The sequence below is a fragment of the Podarcis erhardii genome, assembly GCF_964252035.2.
Source record: "Podarcis erhardii genome assembly, chromosome: 9".
Classification (NCBI taxonomy): Eukaryota; Metazoa; Chordata; class Lepidosauria; order Squamata; family Lacertidae; genus Podarcis; species Podarcis erhardii.
In genome coordinates, this window is record NC_138512.1 from 29376789 (window position 1) to 29395300 (window position 18512).

General features: G+C 48.9%; 1 protein-coding gene across 5 annotated transcripts in view; it reads left to right on the forward strand.

Moving 5' to 3' along the window:
- The window catches only part of IRF2 (interferon regulatory factor 2), a 42117-nt gene that overhangs the window by 10289 nt on the left and 13316 nt on the right, over positions 1-18512 (forward strand). For 2 of the 5 annotated variants that reach the window (XM_081875905.1, XM_081875904.1), the window contains one exon: positions 7430-7515. The exons of the other annotated variants lie outside the window; for them this stretch is intronic. In XM_081875905.1, the coding sequence (XP_081732031.1) occupies positions 7465-7515 (51 nt within the window). In that variant the 5' untranslated portion in view covers positions 7430-7464. The remainder of the gene's footprint in view (positions 1-7429; positions 7516-18512) is intronic. 5 annotated transcript variants of the gene reach the window in all.

Below are 18512 nucleotides of genomic sequence, written 5' to 3' on the forward strand. Positions count from 1 at the left end.
AGACGTTGCTCATGATTACAAAGAACAGTTTTACAAAAACAAAGATTACTATGAATAGCAAGTACACCTTGTGATTGTGAAGCTTGTACCCCAGATACTTGAAATCTTGTGCTCAGGCACGTTCCACACTAAAACATTTGGTGTCTTTTTTCTGATTTCTACTCAGAAATGAAAACATACTCCCTGTCCTTTTATAATACCACTTAAAAGGGGGTTAATGAAATGGTCTTTTAAGAACCGATTTGTTCTTTGCCTCAACTTCTGTGTATTCTAAAGGGAGAAGCTGTGCTTGAAATATTAGCATACTTTTCCTAATTGACATATGTGTGCATATAACCCAAGTACAAATCGTTTTGTAACATGCAGCTATCAGAAAAGAGACCATAAACAATAAAAGTATCAGTGTTTTGTTTTGTTTTTTCTTTCTCATGACTGCAAATTGCAAAATTCAAATGGGTTGCTTTGAATTTTGGACTGGCTTGAATATACTGCTCTTGTTTGTTGAAGGTGAGAGAGTCAGTATGACAGTCTCCTGAAAAAAATGAATGTGCTACCAGATAAATCTCTGAAAACCATCATGTGCTTTTACAGAATTGGGCCCATTTATTTTAATTCTTCCTGCTTTCAGTACACATGATTTAAGTGATACCTATTAAAAGTATCCTTTGTGATATAAACTTCTAATACAATAATTAATATTTAATTCTGTTGTAAATGTAAGCAGCAATTTTTCCTCTGTGCAGTTTTGGCTTCCAAATTTCCCCAGTACCCCAGGGCCTTGCAGGAGTTCATAAAAGAAAGGAGCACTCTTATCTCCTATATACATATAAACATAAGGCTGTCATCACACAGTTCTTTTCATTGAAGGATTTGTAGTGCCTCATCACAATCCTGGATTTGCATGAAGTGAGCTGGGGAAGTGAGCAGAAGAGAAGGCAAGGTGCACAACAACAGGGTCATGGCATGGGAGTGAGAAAGGGGATACACTGAGAGGGGGGAAGTGGTGCTTTAGAACAGCGGCATCAGGGATGGAGGAACACAGAGGCCATTTTAAACAACAGCCGAGGTTTGAATAAAGCAAGGATGTAGGGACACAGGGTGCTTAGAAGTTGCAGTTTGCGGGAGGAGGAAGATGCAGAAGGTTACTGTGAGTTGGTTTGGGTGCAAGTGGGGCTGCAGAAAAGAGAAACATGGCTTCAGAAATGGGCTTAGGAAGGTGAAAAGTGATCTTAGTAGTCACATGAGGTGGGAAGGGAAGTTCAAGGGAGTTAATGTGGAGGAAATGGCTGAGTGGTTGGCGAGCAGAGGGAGCAGGGACACAGCCCCTAGTTAACAAATTCAGTAGTAGGTGCAATGTAATTTGTTTGGTTTAGGGAGCTCTCATTTCTTTCATGCATCCTGTCACAGAATTAATGTGAAATATAGCCTGCCATTCACTAGAGGATTAGCTAAAGTTTCTTAGTAACTGCCTATGACCTTATCGCCTACTTTCTCAGTCATCTTTAGATGTATTCTTGGTGGGTTCATTTATGTCTTCAAGTACAAATTCCTTTTGCTACCTTTGGAAGCAATAAGAAAGGGGTTAGATGAGGGAGCGGAACTTGTGGCCCTCCAGATGTTGCCTGACTACAGCTCTTATCATCCCTTACCATTCACCCTCCTGACTGAGGCTCAGTCTAACACTATCTGGAGGACCACAGATTCCCCACTGCAGTGTCTAGGTGATAGATAGGCAACTGCTGGTTTGCATTCTGCTGCTTTTAGGCTCCTCCCTCATAGACTGTACTGGTCAGGCAATAATGCACAAGAGACGTGGTTTATTATGGACTAGCCCATCCTTCTTACATGTCACTTTGAAGGCACAAAGTTCATTGGCCAGGGGCCCGTGAAGTTGTTACAGTAAGTGCCACCAGTGCTTTTTTCTCTCTAAAAAACATGTTTAGGGGTACCGTATTTTTCGCTCTATAAGACGCACCAGACCACAAGACGCACCTAGTTTTTGGAGGAGGAAAACAAGAAAAAAAAAGTTCTGAATCTCAGAAGCCAGAACAGCAAGATGGATCGCTGCGCAGTGAAAGCACCAATCCCTCTTGCTGTTCTGGCTTCTGGGATAGCTGCGCAGCCTACATTCGCTCTATAAGATGCACACACATTTCCCCTTACTTTTTAGGAGGGGAAAAGTGAGTCTTATAGAGCAAAAAATACGGTACTCTGATTTTCCTACTCATATTGAAATACTGCCCCTCAATGAGGCCAAACTTAGATTCATAAAATGTTTAGGGGTATGCGTACCCCCAGAAAAAAAGCACTGAGTGCCACACTTATGAACAACAACAAAAGAGAAGTGCCAGTACTGTGTACCCTTGAGTACTTTCTGAAAACAAAAAAGCACTGGGCCCAGTGATGACTGGGCTGTTTTACCTTGGCTCTCCAATAACAAAGTTTTTTCTCATGTAACTTTTGGGTAGAACCTGTACAAGCATGGAAATAACTGAGGAGCTACATTTCCTGGGAAAATTAGGGTTGCACTATGCAGAGTCAGTAATAATGAGTCACTTTTGCGAAGGCTTCGAAGGCAAAAAGATTGTGTTTTTCTTGGTTCTGTGGCTCAAGACTGGGTGGATGGTTTTCATTTAATTTAATTTTTTCCTCCCATGCCTTCTAAAATGCACATTCAGGAAGCACCAGGTGATAGCCATATAATTTACTAAGGAAGTCAGGTCAAAGTTCATACCTTTCTTTTATAATACAAGCAGTGGCCGATAATGCATGTCCAGTTTATGCGTGCCCACGTATGTGTGCCTCTTGGTGAGCTGGAAGTGGCTGGAAAAGGGGGGGCATAACACGGTGGGCTTATGCATGCTCTACTGCAGTGTTTCCCAACCTTTTTTGGGCAAAGGCACACTTGTTTCATGAAAAAAATCTCGAGGCACACCACCATTAGAAAATGTTTAAAAAATTAACTCTGTGCCTATATTGACTATATATAAAGTACAGTGGTGCCCCGCAAGACGAATGCCTCGCTAAACGAAAAACCCGCAAGACGAAAGGGTTTTCCGATTTTTTAGCGGCTTCGCAAGACGAATTTCCCTATGGGCTTGCTTCGCAAGACGAAAGCCCATAGGGAAATCTCCGGGACAGCGGGGAACCCTCCTCCCACCGCAAGCCCTGGGAACAGAGGAGAAGCTGCGCACCTTCCCCTCTGTTCCCGGACCTGTCCTGAAGGCCTGCGGCGGGAGGAGGGCTTTCCTCCCCACCGCCAACATTCAGAATGCTGTTCTGAATGTTGGCGGTGGGGAGGAAAAACCCTCCTCCCACCGCAAGCCCCGGGAAGAGAGGAGAAGCTGCGCGCCTTCCCCTCTGTTCTGGGACCTGTCCCGAAGGCTTGCGGTGGGAGGTCCGGGAACAGAAGAGAAGGCGCACAGCTTCTCCTCTCTTCCCGGGGCTTGCGGTGGGAGGGTTTTTCCTCCCCACCGCCAACATTCAGAACAGCATTCTGAATGTTGGCGGTGGGGAGGAAAGCCCTCCTCCCGCTGCAAGCCTTCAGGACAGGTCCGGGGCAGCAGGCTGCTATCCGCAGCTTGGAAAGCCCTGCGGGGAAGTCCTGCAGGGCTCTCCAAGCTGTGAATGTCTGTCCCGCGCGAGGGGCGCTCTGCTTAAGAGCGCCCCTCGTGCAGGGCAGCAGGCTGCTATCTGCAGCTCGGAGAGCCCTGCGGGGAAGTCCGGCAGGGCTCCCCAAGCTGCAGATGTCTGCCCCGCCCAAGGAGCGCTCTGCTTAAGAGCACCCCTCGTGCGGGGCAGCAGGCTGCTATCCGCAGCTTGGAAAGCCCTGCGGGGAAGTCCTGCAGGGCTCCCCAAGCTGCAGATGTCTGCCCCGCCCAAGGGGCGCTCTGCTTAAGAGCACCCTCGTGGGGGGCAGCAGGCTGCTATCCGCAGCTTGGAAAGCCCTGCGGGGAAGTCCTGCAGGGCTCCCCAAGCTGCAGATGTCTGCCCCGCGCGAGGGGCGCTCTGCTTAAGAGCACCCCTCGTGCGGGGCAGCAGGCTGCTATCCGCAGCTTGGAAAGCCCTGCGGGGAAGTCCTGCAGGGCTCCCCAAGCTGCAGATGTCTGCCCCGCGCGAGGGGCGCTCTGCTTAAGAGCACCCCTCGTGCGGGGCAGCAGGCTGCTATCCGCAGCTTGGAAAGCCCTGCGGGGAAGTCCTGCAGGGCTCCCCAAGCTGCAGATGTCTGCCCCGCCCAAGGGGCGCTCTGCTTAAGAGCACCCTCGTGGGGGGCAGCAGGCTGCTATCCGCAGCTTGGAAAGCCCTGCGGGGAAGTCCTGCAGGGCTCCCCAAGCTGCAGATGTCTGCCCCGCTCTGCTTAAGAGCACCCCTCGTGCGGGGCAGCAGGCTGCTATCCGCAGCTTGGAAAGCCCTGCGGGGAAGTCCTGCAGGGCTCCCCAAGCTGCAGATGTCTGCCCCGCGCGAGGGGCGCTCTGCTTAAGAGCGCCCCTCGTGCGGGGCAGCAGGCTGCTATCCGCAGCTTGGAAAGCCCTGCGGGGAAGTCCTGCAGGGCTCCCCAAGCTGCAGATGTCTGCCCCGCCCAAGGGGCGCTCTGCTTAAGAGCACCCCTCGTGGGGGGCAGCAGGCTGCTATCCGCAGCTTGGAAAGCCCTGCGGAGAAGTCCTGCAGGGCTCCCCAAGCTGCAGATGTCTGCCCCGCCCAAGGGGCGCTCTGCTTAAGAGCACCCCTCGTGGGGGGCAGCAGGCTGCTATCCGCAGCTTGGAAAGCCCTGCGGGGAAGTCCTGCAGGGCTCCCCAAGCTGCAGATGTCTGCCCCGCGCGAGGGGCGCTCTGCTTAAGAGCACCCCTCGTGGGGGGCAGCAGGCTGCTATCCGCAGCTTGGAAAGCCCTGCGGGGAAGTCCTGCAGGGCTTCCCAAGCTGCAGATGTCTGTCCCGCGCGAGGGGCGCTCTGCTTAAGAGCACCCCTCGTGGGGGGCAGCAGGCTGCTATCCGCAGCTTGGAAAGCCCTGCGGGGAAGTCCTGCAGGGCTTCCCAAGCTGCAGATGTCTGCCCCGCGCGAGGGGCGCTCTGCTTAAGAGCGCCCCTCGTGCGGGGCAGCAGGCTGCTATCCGCAGCTTGGAGAGCCCTGCGGGGAAGTCCTGCAGGGCTCCCTAAGCTGCAGATGTCTGCCCCGCGCGGAGCTCCCGCCGGGCGCGCAAGGCTTGGGGCGGCAGCCTGTTGCCCGAAGCACAGGGAGCCCTCCGGAGGGCTCCCCGTGCTTCGGGCGAGTGTCTGCAAGGCTTGCGCGCCCGGCAGGAGCTCCCGCCGGGCGCGCAAGGCTTGGGGCGGCAGCCTGTTGCCCGAAGCACAGGGAGCCCTCCGGAGGGCTCCCCGTGCTTCGGGCGAGTGTCTGCAAGCCTTGCGCGCCTGGCAGGAGCTCCCGCCGGGCGCGCAAGGCTTGAGGCGGCAGCCTGTTGCCCGAAGCAGAGGGAGCCCTCCGGAGGGCTCCCCGTGCTTCGGGCGAGTGTCTGCAAGCCTTGCGCGCCCGGCAGGAGCTCCCGCCGGGCGCGCAAGGCTTGAGGCGGCAGCCTGTTGCCCGAAGCACAGGGAGCCCTCCGGAGGGCTCCCCGTGCTTCGGGCGAGTGTCTGCAAGCCTTGCGCGCCCGGCAGGAGCTCCCGCCGGGCGCGCAAGGCTTGAGGCGGCAGCCTGTTGCCCGAAGCACAGGGAGCCCTCCGGAGGGCTCCCCGTGCTTCGGGCGAGTGTCTGCAAGCCTTGCGCGCCCGGCAGGAGCTCCCGCCGGGCGCGCAAGGCTTGAGGCGGCAGCCTGTTGCCCGAAGCACAGGGAGCCCTCCGGAGGGCTCCCCGTGCTTCGGGCGAGTGTCTGCAAGCCTTGCGCGCCCGGCAGGAGCTCCCGCCGGGCGCGCAAGGCTTGGGGCGGCAGCCTGTTGCCCGAAGCACAGGGAGCCCTCCGGAGGGCTCCCCGTGCTTCGGGCGAGTGTCTGCAAGGCTTGCGCGCCCGGCAGGAGCTCCCGCCGGGCGCGCAAGGCTTGGGGCGGCAGCCTGTTGCCCGAAGCACGCGGAGCCCTCCGAAGGCCGCCCCGTGCTCCGCGCTGCCAGCTGCCGCCCCAAGCCTTGCGCTCTCGCCCGCCTCCCTCCCACGGCACACCAGGCAACGTCTCGCGGCACACTAGTGTGCCGCGGAACACCGGTTGGGAAACACTGCTCTACTGCCATGCGTGATGACCCAGAACACAACCCCTGCGCAAATCAGGAGTTCCCTGTACATTGAACATGACTTAAGTATACAGGTGATTTACAGTCGCAAAATATACATGGTTAAGCTAAGGTGTATGTGTATGTGTATCCATATCTTGAAGATGAGCTAGATTTTTAAGGGTCATCTCTTATTTCAGAGCATAACTGAGGATATCGCCTACCTTTTAACATCATATTTGCCTAGAGCAGATCAGCTAACCTTTATTCCATGCTCCAGCTTTGATCTGCTCACCGCTGAACCTAAGCAGATCCTGGCTAGTTGGGGTGACTGTACTGCAGGATTGTGGATTAGCGTTGGTGGAAAAGATTGCATACATGCAAAGCTCTGAAATTCTTGAGAGGTATTTGATGGGAAGAAGCTTGGGGGGTCATCACATATGTAGAATTCTTCTTTATTATCTGGTAGGTTTTTTGGTGGGATGGAAGTCTTCTTTTGTTTGTGGTAGAAGGCTGCTCTTCATTTTTGTTCAAATGAGAAAGGAAGGGTTGGAGAAAGATCTTGAATCAATGAGTGCATGTAGTCTCTCTTTCCTTGACAATGCACACAGGCACTGACTTAGAATTTATTTTATGCGCCAAGAGCATGCGCATGAAGGAACACAGTGCCGTTCAGCTGCCTAGCTTCTCTGTAGTACTAATGCGAGTGCCAGAGCAAGAAAAGTGATCCACTTTTAATGAGGAAATTGCGCTCTGGAGGCTTGTCTGAATTAGGAAAACATATGAAATGTTGTATATTTTATCTCTCTGCACACTTTGACCTCTTCCTTGGGTGTTGCCGTTCCTCCCACCACCCCCAATCTTCACCAGCTGCGTCAAGTTAGATGAAGGCCACATTGGGGGAAATGTCAAAATGTGCTTCAAAGCAGCTGACTGGGGCATTTTCCATGTGTGGAACAACTGAGCTCAGAAGCATGCATCCAGCCAGCCATAAAATATACTCAGAAGATTTATAGGCAGTTTTTTCAAGTCTTAAGACAATGAAGGCTGCAAGGGTGTTATCTCAGTATGCTTAAATGCCTCTGCTAGCTAAGTTTTTAAGTGATGAGAAATGTAGTCTAGCAGCTAAAATAAGTGTTCAGGGGGGTGGCCTGCCTTCCTGCGACATTTGTCACTGGTCACTCTCATGTAAGTGGGATGGGGTGGACCATAATCCAACTTCTATTGTCTCCCCAGATGCTTCTTTCTCCATCTCTCCCTTCTAGCCTTAAATGGCCTGTGAGACGTATCACGTAGATAGGACAAAAGCAGGAGACAGACAGGTAAGTGCAGAGCTCAGCTTTGGAGGTTTATTTGCTGTATCTGAACAGACTGGGCTGCTAGGGCAGCTTGCAAGATCACAGTGTTAATGAAATAACTGCACCAGGAAATGAGTTGGGATCCAAAGCACCCATCTTAGCAAGGGATGGTATGACCCCCCCTCCAGCTCACTTGCATAATTAAACAACTGGCTGCATTTTGAACTACATACTTAACATTTCTGCACAGTTTTGGTAACCTAGTGGTCACCATAGAATTTACAATAGAATTTACAATTTACAATAGTGCTCGGATCATCATATTCTAGGAGTGACCATAACTAAAGTGCCACCCTAAGTAAGTATGAGGCACTTTTGGCCACAATGACCACCATCTGAGGATCCCAGAAGCGTCTTGCCCTAGGGCAGGTGTGGGGAACCATTGGCCCTGTAGATGTTGCTGAATTACAGCCCCACCATGGGCACCGTTGACCATGCTTGCTAAGGCTGATGGGAGTTGTAGTTCAGTGACACCTGGAGGGTCAGAGGTTCCCCTCTCCTGCTCTGGGGACTAGGCAAGTGGCTCATTGTGCAGGAAATATGCTTCATAAGGCATATATTCAGATCTTGGCATAACTTTCCTCAACCTGGAAACCAATACTCTTTAGTGTGCAATTAGGATAAATATTGGAAATTTCCATACAATATATTTTAACTGTGTGCTTTATTTTGGATGTAATGGAGAGTCATGGTCAAGCGTACATCCAACGGCCAGAAGTTCCTTGTATTTGGTGTTCCTTAAAATAGGGCTGGTGCTGCTTTACATCCTGGAATAGCTCCAGCTTCTGAACAGATCCAAGTTCCCTGAATCCTATAATTAGAGTACATATTCATCTGAGCAATTCTATCTGGTCACACAAGATAATATCCAGACTTATGAAATGGTTGTGAATCTGGAGAGGAAGGCTGAGTTTGTTGCTGCTGCTTAATTTTGAAAATCACGTTTCACAGCTGTAGATTTAGTGTTTTCTGTTAAGCAGAAAGTTGTACCCCAGATGTGGAGGCAAGGGAAAGCAGTGGAAACTGAGGTTTCTGAGCTCCTATTTCACCTGACTTCTGGCAACACCTGTGGTCTTTGGCCCAGCACCTGCCCCTTCGTCATGTCAACTAGAGTCAGCTGTCTAAACTAGGATATTGGCCAGGCAAACTCAAATGGGGAACATTAAGCAGGAGCAGGTGGATGGGTGGGGATCTTGTGATATAACAGCTCTAACCTTGAAACGGAACCCAAGAGAAGAACTGGTAAAAGGCTTGCTGGCTGCTGAATTTCTGTTCGTATACTGCAGGGCAGATTAGGTTTCATGAATCCAGCACGATTGCAGGCAAAGCCAGAGGAAACTGGGCCGGCCCAGTAGTCTGGCAAGGCTCATACTTAAAAGTAGCTTATGGAAGTCTTCTCCAGGAGGAAGTGGGGTTTTCCCTGCTTGGGGTTGAGGAACAGAGAGCTTATCTGCTTCATTTGATTCCTGTGAAGGAAACTCTTGTGCGGCAGAGCTCTTTACAGAACAGCACCTGCCTGTTCAGGGAGAGAGGATACTACAGATTAATACAGAAACACTGCATTGTGTAAACTGATCCTTCTTTGAATAAGCTGCTGCCTCTGCCCTGACAGCAATTCCTGTTACTGGGATGCTGAAGAATTTGCTGCCACAGTCACGGGTGTGAGTTCTTACCAGGAAGTTACGGAGGGCTTCCGTTGCACACAGCTTTCCATGGCAATGTGTTCACAGGGGCAATAGGGGCATGTGGCTTGGAACCCTTTTGCAATGCAAGAACCTGATATAAGTATGTGCTAGTATGCTGCGTCAATTAGCTCAAAGCAGTGATGGCCAAACTTGGCCCTCCAGCTGTTTTGGGACAACAGCTCCCATTATCCGTAGCTAACAGGACCAGTGGTCAGGGGTGATGGGAACTGTAGTCCCAAAACAGCTGGAGGGCTAGGTTTGGCCATCATCACTGGCTTAAAGTGTGGTGCCAGTCCCACAATTGCCACTCACCCTTGCTTTAAAGGGCCTGATCTGGCCTTCTTTTACCAGTTGTGACTCTTACACACTAGCATAGTTTTACAGTTTGCCCATCTACCTGAAGATATCAGGTACTTTAAGGTAAGGGCATATGACGTGAAAATGGCTACAAAACTTAGAGGCTAACTCGCAAGATGGCAAAACTTACTATGTTATCATGGAGGGTGGATATAGATAGATGTCGTTGCTGCAGTGTTTCTACTTATAACATTTTTTCCAGCTGCTGACAGAAATTGAAACTAACGTAAGCGAAATACCAGGTCCAGTTTCATTTCTAATTTCTTCTCTACACCAGTTTCAATTTCTGTGTTGTTTCCATTTCTGACAACATGCTCAGCCCCAGAAGTTGCACTTTCTGTATGTCATAAGGGTTGCTAGCCAGCAAAGTTGACCTTGAGGTTTACTTGAATTGTTCAGAGCAGTTTGAGGAAAACTTTGTGGATGCCGCAGGGATAGAGCAATTCCAGATATAAAATCAGTCCCAACTGATTTTACGGACTTTTATAGCACATGAATGGTCGCAGATCTGCTAGAAGGTAATATCCTTTCTCCAACTTATAATATCTATCCAACATCAAATGCTCTCCTGCGGGAAAGTGGTTTGTGAAGCAGCAGCAGCTGTACCCCACAAGACTGATCCTTCCACTGTTGAGTGGAGACAAGGATCCTGTGGGGCAGGGCATCTGGCAGGGAGGAGAGTCGTGTCTTGGGCCTGCCTTCTGCCAAAAAAATGCCAGTGCCTGTCAGGTAGGACTTGGCCTTTTTCACACATTACCTGCTCCTCCTTCCTGCCTGATGCCTGACTCCCTAGCAGCCTCCTGTTGCTCAAGGCCGATCCAATTTCACTCCAGTGATAACATGTCTGGGTACTATAGCCAGGCGATATATCAGTAAATTGTCTGAAACCTGTATGGCATGGGTAGGCAAACTAAGGCCTCGGGGCTGGATCTGGCCCAGTCGCCTTCTAAATCTGGCCCGCTGACGCTCTGGGAATCAACATGTTTTTCCATGAGTAGAATGTGTCATTTTATTTAAAATGCATCTCTGGGTTATTTGTGGGGCCTGCCTGGTGTTTTTACATGAGGTAAAGGGACCCCTGACCATTCGGTCCAGTTGTGGCCGACTCTGGGGTTGCGGCGCTCATCTCGCTTTATTGGCCGAGGGAGCTGGCGTACAGCTTCTGGGTCATGACTAAGCCACTTGTGGTGAACTAGAGCAGCACATGGAAACGCCGTTTACCTTCCCGCTGGAGCGGTACCTATTTATCTACTTGCACTTTGACGTGCTTTCGAACTGCTAGGTGGGCAGGAGCAGGGAGTGAGTAATGGGAGCTCACCCCGTCGTGGGGATTTGAACCGCCGACCTTCTGATTGGCAAGCCCTAGGCTCTCTGGTTTTACCCACAGCGCTACCCACATCCCTTTACATGAGTAGAATGTGTCGTTTTATTTAAAATGCATCTCTGGATTATTTGTGGGGCCTGCCTGGTGTTTTTACATGAGTAGAATGTGTGCTTTTTTATTTAAAATGCATCTCTGGGTTATTTGTTGGGCATAGGAATTCGTTCATTTTTCCCACTTCAAAATATAGTCCGGCCCCCCACAAGGTCCGAGGGACAGTGGGCTGGCCCCCTGCTGAAAAAGTTTGCTGACCTCTGCTGTATGGCCTTCAGATCGCAATACCGGTTTCAAACATTTTGAGCTAGCAATACGTTGTGGTGGCCGGGGAGCCACGATGTATTCCCAGTTCAAATTGCCTGTAGACAGCAAAGGTGCAGGCAGGCAGGCAGATGGAGCCTGCCTGTGCTTTTGAGAAAGCCCCCTAACGCTCCAGCTCACGTGAGCAGGAGCGGCTCCACTCAGCTGAGGGGAGAAAGAAGCAGCCGAGATACATTCCAAACATTGGGATATATCAGCATATCTTGGCCTGGGCTGCTGATGTATCACGATATTGAAAACCAGATATCGCCCAGCCCTGGTGTGTACCCAACCTGTCCAAGGCCCTCCAAATATGCCCACTTCAGCTTAGGCCTCGACCCAAGCCAGTGCACACCCCTAATATATGTTTGTTAAAAGAGCATAGCACTTATTCTGCCTGGCAAAGTATGCTCAGGTCCAGAAACGCTTCCAGTTTTTAAGGTACTCCAGCATGACTTTATGCTGCAATGCAGCTATCCTCTTGCCATTTGATTCTGCTGATTTGTACAAATAATCTTTATGCTAGAGCCAGACTTTCTGAAGCATGGACTGTTTGATCCTGTGGAGAGGTACAAGAATAAACAAAGTGCGTGGGTCTTGCTTCATAGAGATTAGAAGAAATAAATGTGATATTTAGGTTTTGCCATATAGATATGCTCCATTTAGGAGAAGAACTATCTCGGACTGTAAAACTGAACAATTTATTTTAAAGCCACACTCCCTTATGTGCTTATATATGTGTCCTCTGTTGTTTCATTCATGTGCTTTTGTTTGCTTGGTGAAGTTTGTTTGCTAAGTCATTGGAGGAAAGGCTCCAGTGTAAACTACAGATTGGACGAGATACGTAAGTTAACGGAGGTCTGTTTTCATACTGTATTCTGTAGGGTGTGGCATGTGATTGTCAGTGGTGTTTTAGCGGGTGATTGGTGGGTGTGTCAAGGTCTACTGGCTATTGACTAATGCATTAATTGGGTGAGCTATTGGCGCTTGCATTCATTGAGCGTGCAGACAATTGGTGGCTTCGTCAATGTGCGTGTGATTGGCTGTGGCGGTCTTGCGGTTGAGCAATTCCCCCCCCCCCCTCAAAAGCCCAAGAAGTCTGGGTAACCCGCCCCCCCCAAAAGCTCAGCAACTGTGGGCAATTCCCCCCCAAAAAAGCTCAACAACTCTGGGCAATCTCCCCCCATTTTCTCAATTTTGAGTCCCCAAAAAGAGGGAGCGTCTTATACACGGGGGCATGTTACACATGGAAAAATACGGTACATAGTACATGTGTGCCACTTGAGGAACCAGGCACCAGCCTCACTATGGAGTAGAAGACATCTGAATGCTTTCGGACCTGTAGGAAAAACAGTTGGGAGATCTATGTGGGCAAAAAGAATCTAATCCAGGGGTCAGCAAACTACGGGCCCTGGGCCGGATCAGGCCCACCAGGGTTCTAAATCCAGCCCGCCCAGCCATTTAAGAACTCGCTGCGAAGCTGAGACTCCCGGCAATGGTGACGGGAGGAAGAGGCTGAGCGGCAGAGGCTCTGCCAATCAAACGCTGCGCCGCGCTGATGTAAAACAGGTGTGGTGTTTGATTGGCAGAGACCGCGCCACGCTAAGGTAAACCAGACGCAGTGTTTGATTGGCAGAGCCGCCGCCGCCGCCGCCCTGGTGCTCCTGTGGCTGCTGCCACTCTGCATCCCTGGAGGAGGACAGCTGGCCCAGGCTAGTGCTTGGTGGGGCCACCACCGCTGCAGTCCCATTGGCGGCCGACGTGATGGTGGAGGGCAATGAGGCTGGCAGTGAAGTAGCCCAGGTGGCGAGCTTCACCTCCGGGGAGCAGGAGGGCAAAGGGGGGGCGGAAACACCCGCATGGGGCGCCAGCTGCAGGTGAGGCACCAACTTGTCCTTGTCTCCGTCTCCATGCTCCTTGAAGAGGTGTGTGCCAGGCAGTGGGTGCTGCTCCCGGCCAGCTGGATACATGGGCATCCTTTTGTTTAAAAAAGCAACTGTGTGGGACTGAGCTGTACCTGATAGCACCTCAGTTGCATTTATGCCGCACCCACTAACTTGCAATTGCTTGCAAGGTGGCTAAATCAGAGCTAGTTGTTTGAAATTCTCACCTTTGCCTTTGTTTTGTTTGTTTGGCCAGGGTTTGAGAGGATATCTATATGCCCAACACAGACCTTTTGAGCTCGACCTCCCTCCCTGAACCTAACTATATCTTCTGCCCACCACACCATCTGTTCTGGGGGTGAATGTGCAGAGATCCTCGCACATCGTCAGGTGTGTGCCATGATAATGGAAGGAATCTTGCCAAAGCATAGAGAAGGTGGTGGCCGCAGTGTTGTGCCACAGCTGATAGGCTCCTGCGGAGGGAGACAGATCCGGCGGCTGCAGGATCCTGGAATTTGGAGGAGGGTACAGTGTCTAACATAAGGGCTTTCTCTCCTTTTGGGGGGTGCAACGGTGGCAGCCATGCCAGTGCAGCACATGGGTTTACACTTGGCACCCTTGAGGTCTTTCCTTGGTGGCCTCTGAACCCACCCACCCACTGGTCCCTTGGTCATAAGGATGGTTGCCATTTTCTCCCTTGAAAAGTATATAGAGCTGAAGGAGGGGTTTAGAAGACGGATGGTCTTTCCTGCTTTCTCTTTTTGCCCTATGTGTTTTTCAAAGCTCAGATTAATTCTAAAGGATCTGACTTTAAAAAACAAACAAACTCGGATCACTTGGGAAAGCAACATTTGCTTGCACGTACTTTCTCTCTGTGTGTGTCTTTCTGTTGTGTGGGGCTGATCCAGGGGAGGAGGGGGTTGAGCACCCACAACACTTGTTCAAAAATCCAGATGTGCCCAGAGTCCTAAAAATGTTGATGATCCCTGGCTTACTTGAAAGCACCTGCTCATAGAAGGCTAGTCTGTTTTGTTCACTTACGTCAGCACGTTGTTTATTTTGTGACAAGAATTCTGCCATGAAGGTGCCAAAAGGCTTTTGTATATAATTCTACGTTGCTTCCTTTGTTCAACAGGAAGAAACTGAATGGCTCCTGGCTGTAGAGGATAACGATTGCATCTCTTTCTTTCTTTACACAACTCACTTAATCCTCTTGCTAATATATTTGCATGTATACGGGCTGTTTCCCAAGTTACAGGTATACAGTCCTAAAGGTGCTCAAAAAAGCAATGGATGCTTGAGTATAAAGGATCCGTCTCAAATTGTAGAGCCTCTAAATTCCAGTATGGCTTCTTGCCACCGAGCAGTTCCTCTGTATGACTTAGGGCTGGGCAATATATCAATATATCGTCCAAAATCTGTCTGAAGTCCATATCGTGAGATTGGTTTCATAATTTTTGACCTGGCAGTGTAGTGCAAATCATCGTGCGTGCGTGCGTGCACTATGCCGAAATCACAATGTGGGGGAAACAGTGAAGCCAGTCAATGCATCTCTCGTTTCCTGCAGCCCCTGTTAACTCTGCCAGCTCGGCTCTCCCCTGCTTCATGCAGAGGACAGCAAATCACAAGAGCAGGTGCCGATTATGATGCAGGAAAAATTGTGAAGCCAGCCAGTGCCTCTACATAGTTCCATCCTTATTTCAGACATCATGATATATTGATATACAGTGGTGCCCCGCAAGACGAACACCTCGCAAGACGGAAAACCCGCTAGACGAAAGGGTTTTCCGTTTTGGAGGCGCTTCGCAAAATGAATTTCCCTATGGGCTTGCTCCGCAAGACGAAAATGTCTTGCGAGTTCCTGCGGGTTTTTTCCCCTCCCCCCCTTTTCCTAAGCCGCTAAGCCGCTTATCAGCTGATCCGCTGATAAGCCGCTTAACAGCTGATCGCTAAAAGCCGCTTAACCGCTAATAGCGCTAATCCGCTAAGTGTCAATGGGCTTGCTTCGCAAGATGAAAAAACCGCTATACGAAGAGCCTCACGGAACGGATTAATTTCGTCTTGCGAGGCACCACTGTACTGTGATGTTTAACTGATGATATATCACGATGTTGAAAACCAGATAGTGCCCAGCCTAGTATGAAGCATGCTGCTCAAAGACTGTAGTCAGGTGGTTCTTGATTGGGTCAATAATACTAACAAATCTTGCTACGGTATAGGAGGCTAACATGTTGTGGTGACCATGCCTGTTGCCAGTTAAAAGGGGCAATCCTGTTTCTTCCCAGTGTAGGGCACCTTTCCACACACATCATAGCATGCTGTTGAACTTTTGGAGTCCTGCTCTTTCTTCTTCTTTTGTGTTTGTACACAAGCCACAGTTGCTGAGGTTGCATGTAACCCTAAACTGGTCAGGCATGAGCAGGAAGGACCTGCTGCAAGGCTTGCCACCTTGCATTTATAGGTGGATAGGCGGTTGGTAGTTAACCCATTCATATAATTAATGTTGTGAGTGAGATTCTGAATGACCATTCTGATCTGTGTCTTCGTTTGATTTATGGAGACAGAAAATTATTTCTCCGCACCACCTTGCTTTCTTCATGGGAGAAAATGCCAGAGTATTAGAGGAAGGGGTTGGTAGTAAATGCTAGAAACCAGATGGCTTGTGGTGGGTGAAGTTTGGAGGCTGGAAGTAAGTGCAGGTGAAGCTCTGGCTTCTTGTTGCCTTTGACTGCAATGCAAAGAGTTTGTTGGAGGCTGCTGGTGAATGAAACTGCGAAGGCCTAAGCAATTACATAGTCATTTACGTCAAGAGAGGACATGCTTCAGACTTGTAGGTTCTGCTGTTTGTTTGTTTTTTACTAGCACCCTGAGATCTACCAACCAGAGCCAGGTGCAAAAGACATACACGTGTAATTAAAGAATGCTGCAGCCCAGGAATTAATTTTAATTAGCCAAACTTCAACTGAGCTCACTGTTTGTCCTCACAAAACCACTCCTGGTTAACTCTCCTCCCTCAATCCTAGGTATCTTTCATTTTCAGCAGTATAATTTGGGAGTGAGGACTTTCTTTGTTGTCGCCATAATCAAGAGTTAGAAATGCTTGCTGATCTACTTCATGCAGAAGTATGAAGTAGATCCCACTTTCTGAGTACAGTGGTACCTTGGGTTACAGACGCTTCAGGTTACAGAATAGTACCTTGAGTTAAGAACTTTGCTTCAGGATGAGAACAGAAATCGTACTCCGGTGGTGCAGCAGCAGTGGGAGGCCCCATTTGCTAAAGTGGTACCTCAGGTTAAGAACGGACTTCCAGAACGAATTACCGTATTTTTTGCTCTATAAGACTCACTTTTTCCCTCCTAAAAAGTAAGGGGAAATGTGTGTGCGTCTTATGGAGCGATTGCAGGCTGCGCAGCTATCCCAGAAGCCAGAACAGCAAGAGGGATTGCTGCTTTCACTGCGCAGCGATCCCTCTTGCTGTTCTGGTTCTGAGATTCAGAATATTTTTTTCTCGTTTTCCTCCTCCAAAAACTAGGTGCGTCTTGTGGTCTAGTGCGTCTTATAGAGCAAAAATGCGGTAAGTTCTTCACCCGAGGTACCACTGTACCTCTGCTTTCCATTGTTGACGCAACAACTATATTGCTTGGGTTTTAATTCCTGGTGTATGATTTGCATACTCTATAATCAAAATAAATGTCTACTGAAAAAAGATTGAGTATTCTGTCAAACAGAAATATCTTCCTTCTCTTAGGCAAATGAAGCAGTTAATTTCTCAGTGTCCTGTACCTGCACAGTGATCTTTCCTCTCTTTGCTATTTTCCTCCCCACAATTTCAAATGATGTTTGATGGATTTTTTTGTAGCAGCTGTGGTACTAATTTCTTGTGGAAATCAAGCCCCTCCAGAAGCCATCAGGATTTGGTCATAGAGAACAGTTATATCTATATATAGGGAAATGTTTTAATAATTGCTTAAGTTCCATCTTTGAGTAAGCAAAGAAAGCACATTTGATTTCTTCTCGAAAGGCTTTTCTGGCTCTTGCAATCCTACCTACCTGAATCCCACCTGTATTTGTTGATCAGGCCTGAATTCACTTCTATATTTAGCCATGATCTCTTCAGTACAGCATACCATCCTGCTTTCTTACAGTATGACTTACTACCCATTTAGAGGCAGAACACATTCCTAATTCATGAAATATATGATGTCTAAAATTACATTGGCTTCATTTTACTGACATATTACATTGCAGGTTCATCATTTATTCTATGGTATTACTTGCTCATCAGTCACTGTTACAGAATATGATATTGAATCTATGATTGCAGCCTTCCATAAAGTATAAAGCAAATAAAAATAGATGAGTGTATTTCATCCAAAGTGTAAAGTGCACAACAACCTGATACTCCATGTTTACTGAGAAGTGAGTCCCATTGACTCATGTCGAGTTCTCAAATTAAGAGTGCATAGGATTACATGCTTGCTCAGAAATCCCCCTGAATTTAAAGCGACTCACAGCACAATCCAAGGCATGTTTACTTAGAAGACTCATTACGCCCAGGTAATGTAATGCCCCAATCCTACACATGTGGCCATTGAACATGACAGGCTTTGTTTTGAGTAGACATGCAGAGGATTACAGGCAAAGTGTCATCAACTTCTGTTGGGAAAAGTTTAGCAGATGCTTAAGTCTTTCAGTAAAACTTGTGAGACTCAAGAGGTACAGTGGTACCTTGGGTTAAGAACTCAATTCGTTCCGGAGGTCCATTTTTAACCTGAAACTGTTCTTAACGCGAGGTACCACTTTAGCTAATAGGGCTTCCCGCTGCCGCCGCTGCGCGATTTCTCTTCTCATCCTGAAGCAAAGTTCTTAACCCGAGGTACTATTTCTGGGTTAGCGGAGTCTGTAACCTGAAGCGTCTGTAACCTGAGGTACCACTGTACTTCATTTTTAAATTTCAGCATAGGTACATGGTGTTGCAGTGAAAATCATCTCCAGTGAACTGATATAAAATACAATATAGTGTAGAACAATTGCTTGTAAGATAAATTGTCGGGAAGGTCTTATCAAGAATGTCCTCCAAAGAAGCAAACTGTGATTAAAGCCTTCCAAGGCAGTCCTAGAGATTGGTTCTCTTGAGGTCAGCAAAGTAGGAAGCCATGCATTGCATGGGCCTGTGCTGTAGGCAGAGCCTTTTTTCCCAAGTTTCATGTTGAATATTACCATAAAGTTTATAGATATATATTTTTTACATTAGCATTATAGATAATTTCACTTCTGTGTATAATGTAAAGTAGTGGTGGGAATCAAGATCTGGTGAGTGGGCTGGATCCTGAGCTTTGAAGGCAGCCCTGTTTAGG